The sequence below is a fragment of the Calonectris borealis genome, chromosome 1 (genome assembly GCF_964195595.1).
Source record: "Calonectris borealis chromosome 1, bCalBor7.hap1.2, whole genome shotgun sequence".
In the NCBI taxonomy this organism is placed as follows: Eukaryota; Metazoa; Chordata; class Aves; order Procellariiformes; family Procellariidae; genus Calonectris; species Calonectris borealis.
Window position 1 is genome coordinate 86,695,975 of NC_134312.1, and position 11,445 is coordinate 86,707,419.

The window sequence follows — 11,445 nt, forward strand, 5'->3', positions numbered from 1 at the left end:
TACAGCAGGTTCCAGGTTCCTCTCTCTGATATTGGATACACACAAGCAGCAGGCCTGTTACATAAGAAAAGGCCAAGTTATACAAACCATTTTCCATTTTTAAAGAGATTCAAACTGCCTTTCCAGTTCAGCTCAGGATGCTCACTCAGGTCGCAAGTGTTGATGGGCAGACCTGCTCTCTCCAGTCAAGCTCCTGGCAACTGTAGAGGCAGATATATTTCTCTTTTGGATTGTGGAGAGGTCATGGAGAATAGCCTTTTTCTTCCTTTTTTTTTTTTTTTCTTCCCCAGAAAAAGGCTGACATTTTATTATTCACAGAAAGTCAAGACCTTTTTGAAAAAGTTTTATAGAATTTAGTAAGCATGAAAGTTTATATAGAGAGTCGTCTTCAAACCAGTCAGAATTCACAGAGAATGAGAGCCTATCTACAGGTTTCTAGAGATGAGGTTATGGAATTATACAGCAGGGTATAATTCTCTATCCCATTCTACAGAGATTAGAAAACTCTACAGATAGATAGGTTTTATTTTCCTATTGAACTCCATAGAATTTTCTATAAGGTTTTTTCATTTTTTTCATACTTTTTCCCATGTAGATAATTCCCTGTCACTGCCTTGCATGGAGATACTGTACATCTTTTAGACATCAATCAGACATCTTAGTAAATGTATCACATGTCCACATTAAAAGAAAAAGAAGCCCTGGACAAGTTGACCCACTTGTCCCAATCCTGTAAACAAGACGGAGGGATCATTTGAAGCTACTCTGAAAGTTACTGTAAACATCCAGATTGGTCCCGGAGAGGCACGTGGGAACAAAATGGTTTAGAGAAAAAAGCAACAAGCCACCCAAATCTTCTCCCACAAAGGAACATAAAAGACCATTTTTGTTTCCCTGAAAGCTTTTTTAAAAAAAGAAATAAGAAAAGGTTAACATTTACTCATTAGTCTTTTGCTGAGGTGCTCTTGGCACTTGCCCCGTCTCCCTGTTCTGGCTAGTATGATTTCCTGGGCCCTGCTCCATGGCTAGACCCAAACCAGTTCAGGTCAGTGAGCTAGCACTGGCCCTGCAAGAACTGTAGAAGATCATCTTTACCAAGCCCTCCTGCCCAGGGGAGGTTAGCACCTGAATGTGTAAACATCTTTAAAGAGATATTGAAAGGTCATCATTCAGGAGAAGAGCTACCTCCTTAGAGAGATGTAAGCAAGCCCAAGCAAATGGGTAAAAAAAGGTGGTCACAAAAACTTCTATCTCTTACCTACACCAAATTACCAGTCTTACTTAAATATCACAAAGGTCTTTCCTTTAGAGGTGCAATGGAGAGGGAAGACAGATCCACTTGAAGTGGACTTGGCTGGAAAGACTGGGGCATTCATAGAGGAGACCCTCTTCATGCAGCTACCTGATAGTCCCATTCATACTTTTCATAATTCTTGGACATCACCTGCTTTGCTTGCCAGGAGCTGTCTGAACTCTGACACTTGATGATATTGCTTCAGTCACATTTTATTCTCCTCAGACATTCTTCCCTGCAAATTATGCTGGCTCTAAACCTGAATCAGGAAAGGAGCATGTATCACTCTCCTGTCATCCAAAAAAATACACCAAGCCTGAAGAGGAGGCAAAGAAGAGACAAACGTATCACGAATTAAACAGAGTAGATATGAGTCAGAGTAAGTGAGAAAGAGTTGTCCCTGGGACAGTATGGCAGCGCCCAGGAAAATTCCTTTCTCTAGCTCATCAGATCTAGCATCTGATCTAAGCCCATGCTTTGCTGATGCTTCCTTGCAAGAGGTATTGCAATTAAAACTCAGCACTTGGGTAATCTCTGCTGGTTCTGTTCAGTCCTCTAGCAAAATCAATAGCCTTGTACAATTTTTTCTTTTGCTTTTGCTCCCGTTTATTTTCTGGTGAGAGCTTGAGAGGAGACAGTTTGTTCAATTTCCTTTCAAAACTCCTCCCTGCCAAAAGGAGGTCTATAGAAACATGGTAAGGACTGAATTCCCCCTAGCCAATGAACCATATTTCTTTAACAAAAAAAAAAAAAAAAGAACCCGTACAAATAGGGAAAACTCCTGAAATCGGCTTTCTCCACTCCTAAAAAAGAGATGGGAGGGAAAAAGAAACAGGCGAAGTACTGAGCATTATTTACATTGCTTGGGGATAGGAAAACAAAACAAGAAAATATAGGCAGGAAGAAGAAATAAATAGGAGGAGAAAACTTCCTCTCACGCCTTTTCCTCCAGCTACATTTGGCACTGCAGAAGGAGTGGCAGAAATGAGAAAGGTGCAGTATTTCTGTTAAGTGATGACTGGAGAACAGGCCTTTCCCGCTATTAACTGCTTTGTTAGGAACACTTACCCAGAAATATAAAAAGGTAAAAAAAAAGCAAAAACTGAAAACTCCAATGTAAACTGGATATCTGTGATCTCAGAGCTGTACACACTGTTCCTGGATCTGCTGCCTGCTCTCTGGGTCTCCCCATACTGCTGGTAAGGGAAAAGACAGAAGGATACAGCAGCAGCACCAAGATGGACATGTACTCAAGCCCCCTGCAAGAGTCAGTTTTTTATGACTGTCTCTGTAGCTGAAAATGTCCTTTCCACTGGCATCCAGTGCCCAATGCCAAAAGGACACACACTCTTGCCAGCTCCTGGGAAGGTAGAAATGTCAAAGAGAGGAACAAATAAATGAAAGATTAGAAAGAGATCAAAGCATGAGTATCTGAGAGCAGGCTTAGATTCGTATCTGCATCCATTCTTCCACGCCACAGTAGAGCCATGCCCACAGAGCCACACCATCTGTACTGCAGCACAGCCCCTGCCCATAGAGCGCAGTTTGTATCCATCAAGCCTACAATTTCATATCAAGGTGCTATTGAGGATCTGGTTACACAGCGAATCTTTCATCTCAGTACAGTCTGTATCAAATACAGCCTTATCCTCTGTATAAGCCACAATCACAATACCAGTGCAATCCATATTTGTAAAGCCATATCTTCATTTTACACCAGTTTATATTCATATATTCTATCAAAGGGGACCATGTCCACAGAGCAACATCCATTCTGCCAAGATGGATTCTAGCCACATAGCCGCTCCCTATACCAAGCCCGTCTCATCAGCCACATCCCCAGTACCAGAAGAGTTTGTATCCACAGACAAGACTTTGTATTAAAAAGATTTAGAAATGATTTACCAATCCAGATCTCTCCAAGCACCTCACATGTGTTGCCCAGAGCAATGAAAATCAAAAATATGTGTCCACGGTGAAGGGGAAGAAGAGGTCTTCATGTGTCAATCACTTTGAGATTTTCCTCTTGTTTAAAAAAATAATTAAATGTCAGGAATGGAAGGTATGTCTGCTCGCAAGTATGGGGAGCTGGAGAGAAGAATCCCTGTCATTTCATTCCTTGCCACCCCTCTCTTTGTTCAGCAGTGATGAGAACTTCACAGAAAGCATCAGTTGTTTGTTTCTCCTTCTTCCTCATCAAAGGACTGTACGCCAGAGGAGGTGACATCTGAGACTTTACGGCTCAGTGCAGCATGTTCCATCTCCTCTCGAGGAGACAGTGATTCCAGGTCCCGGCACACTGCATCATCCTCCTCTGGAGAGGGCTTCTTGTTTAGGAGAGGAGCCTTCTCCAGCCGTTGGTTCCCTTCATCCTCAATGTGGTCCTCCATGTATGTGCTGGACTCAGCCCCACCCCCACCCTGAGCAGTCTGCAGGGGCCACACATGGACCAGCCCCGTGCTCTGGATGAAGTTCTGCTCCTGCCGCTGTTGCTGCAGCTGTTGCTGCTGGAGAAGGCTGCTCTGAATCAAAATGCTTTCCTGAAGGTTTGTCTGGGACTCATCAAAATTCTGGCCTAAGTAGGAGCCAGTTGCTGGGGAAGCGATGAGGGACTGGTCACTCGTCTCCCAGGCGTCAGATGAACCTAAGCAATACATGCCCTGCGAGACGTAGGAATGAGGCCAGCTGTCATACTGCGTCTGGGCCATATGCTCTGCAAGTAAAGGAGGGAAACAACACACAGTTAGACACCCTCTCCAGGCCAAGCTGGCTCATTCAGGTAGCTTGTGTGCCTGTGCATGGCACTGTACTGTACAGGGTAGATAAATCCTTTAGAGGGGAGGAGGGTGTAGAGAAAAGGCAGTTCTAGGCAGTAGGCAGATGAACTTGATTATACCCACAATTGACTGCAAGAGCTGGTAGCTTTCCACAGTTGTGCCCAAAAAAGGGAAAGGAACTGGGCTTTGGAGCCTCCTGTTAAGATTAGATTCCTTGGACAGCTCCACAAATAGGTGATGCCTCTGCTAGATCCCAATTCCAAAATTTGAGGCTACAGAATAAAACAGGGTAGAGGGAAGGAGAGCAACATGATAACAAGAGCAGGAAAGGGGTGTTTCAAGATTAGCAAGAGGCACTGGAGCTCACCTTGGCTCTCCATTAGCTCCTGATAGTTCTCAGAGTAGTTGCCTGCTGGGTTCTCTTGATTTGAGTTTACACTCACATCCTCACCATCCATGGAGGACCAGGCCATGAGAGTTGCCTCAGAAATAGCAAATTGCTCCATCACTCCTGTGCCAAAGGAGACAGGGAAGGGAAGCAGGGATGTATGAAAGTCTCCACTTCTCACCACCCTCTTTAACCTCACCTCTTGGTCACACTGTCCTACTCTTCTCCTATCTCAGCAACACCCATAACCCACAGTTGGTCCTCACCCTCTCCACTTTGCATTCCATTGGCAATACTCCAACCACAGTGTCTCATCTCCTTTGGCCATCTGAACCACCCACAGGCTCTCCTGAGTGTGTTTTTCGGGTTCCTGCACTTTGGTCTCTCAGGGATTCTGCTCTAGAACATCCCAACCAATCCAATCCACATGCCAAAAAGTTAGCGCTACCTGCAAGGAACCGGGCCTCCTTTTCACCATCACTCAGGTCTGAGTAGGCATCAGCGTCTTTGCGTGCTGTCTCATGCGTGTGCTGCTGCTGCTGGCTGTTACCTTTGCCCCAGCCTTGCCATTCAATCATGTGAGCCACACGGCCTTGGCCCATAGCCGTTGGCTTTGTGACATGGTCCTTCATGCTGCGAGATATCCCTAAGGGGCCAGACATTAGAAAACAAGGAGGGGCTATTACACAGCTCCAGGGTTGTCTGCCATACTGTTTACCTCTCTTGGAAGTGGAGCTTCTCCCCTCCTTTCCTGACAGGGTTCAGGCCTCGGGTTGGGTGTCTCCCGTCTTTCACTGTATCACTCTCCAGGAGAGTTTCTCCATCTTTCCTTGGACTGCGTCTCAGAAGGGGGAAAAAGGGAAACCCCAAATATGAAAGACCATTTCCTTCCTTGCCTAAGGAATCTATTTAGGACAGGGTTGGGCCTGAAGGATGAAGTCTGGAACTGAACAAACTAAGAAATAGAAAATGGGGTTAAACCCAAGACTGTTTGAAGGAAAGCAATTGAAGATATCTGAGCTGGGGTGCATGGTGAGAAGCCAACAGGAGTAAGACAAATCTGTTCTTTGAAAGGGCAACAGCTAAGAGATTTCTGTATCTAGAACCATGGTGGTGGAGACTCTTCTAAGGCCTCAAAAAGGCAGGAGTCAGAAAGGAGCAGTTGGGACAGCAACAGGGAGAGATGGGAAGAGGCACAAAGGCCTGTGGAGAGCAGCTGCCAAGGATAAACCCAAATTTTGAGGACCTCACCAGAGAAAGATGATTTAGCCAAAGCCCCAATCCCATAAGCATTGGAGTTGCGTTTCAGCTTGGGGAGGATGGAGGTCGTATCTTCCATGGAGAGCTGAAAAGAGAGAGAATATGAAGAAATGATATACAGGAAGGAGAAAAGGAAGTGAATTGAAGTGAGAAATCAGTATAAGGATTCCAGAAGGTAGGGGGAAGATGAGGAGCAGAAGCAAGCAACAAGAAAAAGAACAAAAGAGGGGAAGGAACAATTAGAGTCTATTTAACCAGGACTGGATATCGCATAGCGTTAGGACTGAGTGAGGCAAGGTCAGTGGGAGAGGCAGAAGCAGGCTGTGAGAAGCCTCCCTTTGGCTGCTGCCAGTCCTCCATAGACATGCTGCACTGTTCCCAACTGTTTGTTAGAGACGCAAGACATGGCTGATGGACAATTCAGAGAGCTTACAATGGGGAGCCGACAATGTGATAGGCAAGACACAGTAATGCATCATATATGCATCATACTACAGATTAATTTTTATATGTTACTTTTGGTTTTCATTTCTTCTCATATGATCTTAATAAGATGAACATGACTGTATCAGTGATGCATCCTGTTTCAAGCACCTACAACTACCTGTGAAGAAATGAAGTCTACAGTTCTGCTAATTCCCTTTACTCTCTTCTCTATGTTCATCTTCAGTCCCTGAATAACAAGGACAGGAAACTATTGGGACAGGCAGCAGTCACAAACATCATCATAAAACACAATCCCTTAAGATTAATTCATCAGGCTTTTTCAGAGATGCCACGCATTGCATATGAGGCTTAATTTTCAACAAGGGCTAAACAAGCATTGCTTCTGCTCTTCATTTCAACCTCTCTGAAAATCAAGTCCAGCATGTTTCAAACACAAAGATACTCAAAAGCAGTGACCATGACACTGTAAGTTTTAAATCCTGACATGAGGCAAGCATTTGGTCATAGGCACAAACGTCACTAAAGGTGAGAGGAGCAATAGGCAATCAAATAGTTGGAGGCAAAGGAAGGCATTGTAAAGACACTGAACTGCATTTAATCCCAGTCAATTGTCAAAATATGAGAGGTGAGTTTCTCTGGAAATGCACAGCTAAGGCAACCTGTAACTTTGGAGCCAGGAATGTCTGTGTGTGTAACATGTGAGTGAAGAAATCAGAAAGCAGGGGAAGAACAGTAAAAAGTGAAAGGTGTAGCTGAGAACACAGCCCTTGTTCCATGATGCATTTCCTTTGGTGATGAAGCTGGTTGAAGAATGTCCATCTACGCCCCACTGGTCATTCCTACCTCAGCGCTGCTGTTCAGTATCCACCCATTTATTTCAAGACAGCCTGGGGGCTGTGCTGTGAGCCACCTCATGGAAATGGTCCAGAATAGAAAATAAACTGCAGAAAGTCTCTACCACTATGAGGTTGACATGAAGGCAGGAATGAATGGGAAGGAAAGGAAATTCATAAGCCAGCTCTGATACCAAAGATCTATGGAATTACACTGAGAAAGAGAAAGAGCTGCATTATGAAACAGCTCTATGGATTTAGAATGAGTTGGAAAATGGGAAACTCCAAGTAAGGAAACTGTCTTCTACTGTCTTTAAGGAAACATGACTTTGTTTACCTGCTTTCAGCTAGGCAGAGGTGCAGTGAGGAAAAACCTGACAAATTTCTTCTAGATAGTTGCTGCATGCACCATAATTTTCCTGCACGATTTGTTTCTCTAACTGAGCCTAGGCAAAAGATCCCAAGCCATAAATGAGCTTGAGATGAAAGAGATGTCAGTAGCGCGGGAGTTAGTTAAAAATATAAGTCCCCTTGATATTCACTGGCCCAAGTGCTTTCAAACCACAGAGAACCAGAAAATGACAGCCATTTAAAAGTTTTGTAAGTATCTGAAATTTGAAAATGCTTATACTACCAAAAATGCAGCTGCTTATCCTGCCTTTCCAAGTGTACAAAACTATCAAAGCTAATTTATGTGACCACATTTTTTAAGCCTCCAGAGCAGAAAAAATAGTTGGGTAGCACTAACATGTATTATTCCCTTTTCAGTTTGCTGGTTTTGCATTAGTGAAAAAGAAAAAAATATAAAATCATGTTTTTTCATGGCATAGGTATTAAGAGCAACAAGGAGTATGTGTTATTAAAATGTTTTCTTGTTTCTTCTTCCACTTGTTAACTGAAGTTAACTGGTGCTGACCATCTCCCCCAGGGGACATTAAGAATTCTTTTACTTCTGTATGCAACTGAAAATGAGGGATATGTTTCTCCCAAACTCCTGGAGAAAATCAAATGATGCTCCAATCAAAGATTACTGATTTTTAAACATGCTGGACAGACACCTTTTTTATCTAGCAGTGCCCAGAAATCTCAAAAAGGGAACATATGAAATGACACACATTTGTCCTAAAGAGGACAAAGGCAATTTAATAGCCACCTGCAGATCTAAATACCTGCCAGACAGCAAAAGACCCAGAGGCAAACAAAAATTCATCACCATCCTCTGAATCTTAGACAACTCCCAGAATTTCAGTGGCACTAAAGACCTTCCATCATGTTTCCATTCTGGTCTCCACTGTATCCAAATCCTGGCAGACAAATCCTGGTCTTCCTATGACTAGAAATTTGAACAGTGGTGTGGCGCATACTCACATTGATACCATCCCAGGAGAAATCTGTCCGTGTTTGCTAAAGAAAGCAAAGAAGGACATCACATTATTGTAACAAACAAGTTGCAAACAATCATGCATTTCTCTAGCAGTTTGCCATAATCAACAGCCACTACTTTATCCGATGTATTAAAAAAAAATTCTGTCTTTCAAGCTGGTTTCATTCCCTGCTGTTGATTGTGGTGTCTATAGGTATCACGGTGTTTGAAGGTACGACAGCGAATAGGATGATACAGAGAGTAAGAGAGAGAAAAACAAACACCTTTTCATAAGGCTCTCCTTCTAACAGCTCTTTGCTAAATGTTGCAATGCTGGCACCCCTGCGTGGAAGTTGCATCGCTTTGAGGCTAACACAAGGAGGAGCTACACTACCTATTTTGAGTATAATACAGCAAGTTACAGAACTGTTTTCTGCTGAAATTATTTTCTGTTGTAGTCTTTCAGTTTGTCCATTCTGACCCACTTTCCCCTTGCAAACCAGATCCATTTCCCATATGAGCCATTACAGTACCAGTTCAGAGTGCATTTCCTTCAGCTAAGAGGACTCACATCTCAACATCTTGGTTTTGGGATGTGGATACTCAGGAAAATTTGGATTAATCAATTACACATATGGTATCCATTCACATAAATCAAAATGTTCACTGAGATATAGTTTATGCTCATTGACTTTTAGATCTGCATTTGATTTAACTGAATTTTCCATACAAGGTTGGGCCCCACAATTTCTGCCAGGATTCCGTGAAACTCCAGGTTTCTTGGAGTTACATTCCAAGCCAGCAAGGTATAATAAGGAAGTAAAAATACCTATACATTAACATTTTGTAAGGTTTTGCAAATTGTATGTTATTTGCTAATGTTATTTGTGAACTTTATTTGTGATTCCTCAAATATTATGTATTTAAACTAACTTTGATCTTTTTATTAATCATGACTGCATACCCTGAACCTTACAGAGCTGAAACTTCAGGTATCTAAGATTGCAGAAGCTGCAATAATTCAGAACAGCAAATAAACCAGCCCTTGAGATACTGCACGGTAAATCAATTGGCAGTGAGTTACTAGTGAATGCATCCCTAAAAATCAAAATGGAGGCGAATATGTTTCTTCAAAAGATTTTATGGCTGTGCTGCAGAAGCTGGGACAGACAGAGTGTTGGACATTTCAATGAATCCATTATTCAAGGAATGCAGACCTACAGGCTTGTCAGAACTGCCACAGTTTTTTTCATGTTCTGTTCCACTCCAGTCATGAGTGGTCATTTTCATTGGCAAATTCTTACTCACCATGGCTATTCTGAAGGGAGTGATTCAACTCCATTCAATGCAAGCCAAACTGCACAGATATGAAAATCTGATCCTTGGGTGCACACTGACATTCTGGTCCTCTCCCAGATGATGCCTCAGTGAAGCACAACACCCATTTCTGAACTCAGAAAGAATTGAAACTTTCTGATCCCCCTGGGTAAGTGGGTCTGGGACAGGCACTCACCTCAGTGGAAGGTCGATGGAAGCTGCTGCCATGCAGTGAACTGGTGCTGTCCATATTGATTTGGTCCACATCTTTCAGTCCCTTCCAGTCTACTGCAATCACCTCGTTTCCTGTGGGAACACATCTGGTCAGGCTTCTGAATACCACTACAATTTGTTCTAGCAGTCTTAAGCCAAGTCAGCTCAGCATACAGGAGAATTTGCTGAGTTTAAGGCCACAATAGCCTTAAATCAGACTTTCCTGTTTTAATCAGACCACCATCATCAACTATTATATTTCACACAATTATCTCCATGTGAAGACCAGTGATTTGTGTTTTTCTGAAGCATAATGTATGCTTGGCTAAAGCACAGCTCCCCAGAAAAAAAGCATCTAGTCATGATGTGTGACTGAGAAAGAACCAATTCTTTTGATATCCTGTTCCAATATTAAACCATCATCACTTAAAAAGGCATATCTCCTTTATAATTTGAATTCATCTGACATCAACTTAGAGCTGCTGGTGCCCTTGCTTTGCCGTTCTCAGCAAGATTAAAGACCTTTTTATTACCTGCCATTACATTTCAGGAAAGTTATTCAAACACTTGCTTTTCTTCTTGACAAACTAAACAGACTGAGATCTTTAGGCTTCTTACTGTAGAGAATTTTTCCAGCCCCCTTAATAAATCTGTGTCTCTTTTTAAAAGACATTTCAAATTTTTCAGTTCTTCAGAATGTGGAAATAAAAGCATACAGAATAATGCAGGACTGCTCTCACCCATTCTGCTAATGAAGTTAAAACTTACTTGCTGCTCCTCTTCACATTAACCCACTGTGCCATAACCTCACAGTAGATTCTCACATTCAGCTGTTTGTTCACTCAGATCCGTATGCACTTTGCACAGCTTTCTAGGATTGTCACCCATTCAAAAGCAGAGTCTGCACCATTTGATTTTAGATGCATTTTAACACAACTTAAAGGATCGAGTAAAATTAAATATTAATAATATAAAAAATTATAAAAATGAATGAATTCATATGAAAAACAAGATTATTAAATAAGATTAAACTGTAATAAAAGTGAAACTAAATGCAAAGTAGCACACTTTAAGTAGTCAGCCAAATAACCAGGACTGCTCTGTGCGACTGCTCTGTCCAGATGGCTATTTACCGTGCTTTCAGCCTTTCTACCACCCTCAAACTCTGTTAAAAGTTATTATTTGCTTCCATGTCATGGAGGAAAAGGTTGCACTGTGTTTAAAACTCAGCCTTTTGGAACCTGGCAAGAAATATAGCTCCCAAAATGATCATCTATTCCTGGGATCAATTCAGCAATCTCTAGTTCATTTGAAATACATGACATTGAATGTGAATGGTTCTATTTTCATTAGCTTTTAGCTTTTTATTTACTCTTTATAGCAAATTTCTTCTTCACAGACTTCTGCAAATCCCCTTGCTCGTTCTAGCAGCTCTGGCACGTTTACACTAGTTCATCACTGCACTTCCCAGGTAGAAATGAGATGCTGTGCTCCACCCTACACAGGTCTGCAGGAGGCATGTAGGCATTTATGGATGGGAAGCCTGAGGTACT

General features: G+C 42.3%; 1 protein-coding gene across 1 annotated transcript; it reads right to left on the reverse strand.

Moving 5' to 3' along the window:
• Positions 1 to 284: 284 nt before the first annotated feature.
• FAM131B (family with sequence similarity 131 member B) lies at positions 285 to 9,979 on the reverse strand. Its single transcript, XM_075169031.1, has 6 exons — positions 9,876 to 9,979; positions 8,368 to 8,403; positions 5,711 to 5,804; positions 4,908 to 5,105; positions 4,439 to 4,582; positions 285 to 4,007 (listed from the first exon to the last, which is right to left on the reverse strand). Exons 1-6 carry the CDS (start codon positions 9,927 to 9,929, stop codon positions 3,463 to 3,465), a joined length of 1,071 nt encoding a protein of 356 aa, XP_075025132.1. The 5' UTR covers positions 9,930 to 9,979; the 3' UTR covers positions 285 to 3,462.
• Between the last annotated feature and the right edge of the window lie 1,466 nt (positions 9,980 to 11,445).

Excerpts from the sequence above, each read along its gene's own strand:
- FAM131B (XM_075169031.1), bottom strand. The coding sequence starts at position 9,929 with ATGGACAGCACCAGTTCACTGCATGGCAGCAGCTTCCATCGACCTTCC. Across the intron at positions 8,404-9,875 it reads TCCATCGACCTTCCACTGAG|CAAACACGGACAGATTTCTC; the intron begins GTGAGTGCCTGT and ends TGCTTTCTTTAG. Across the intron at positions 5,106-5,710 it reads GGCTAAATCATCTTTCTCTG|GGATATCTCGCAGCATGAAG; the intron begins GTGAGGTCCTCA and ends CTGGCCCCTTAG.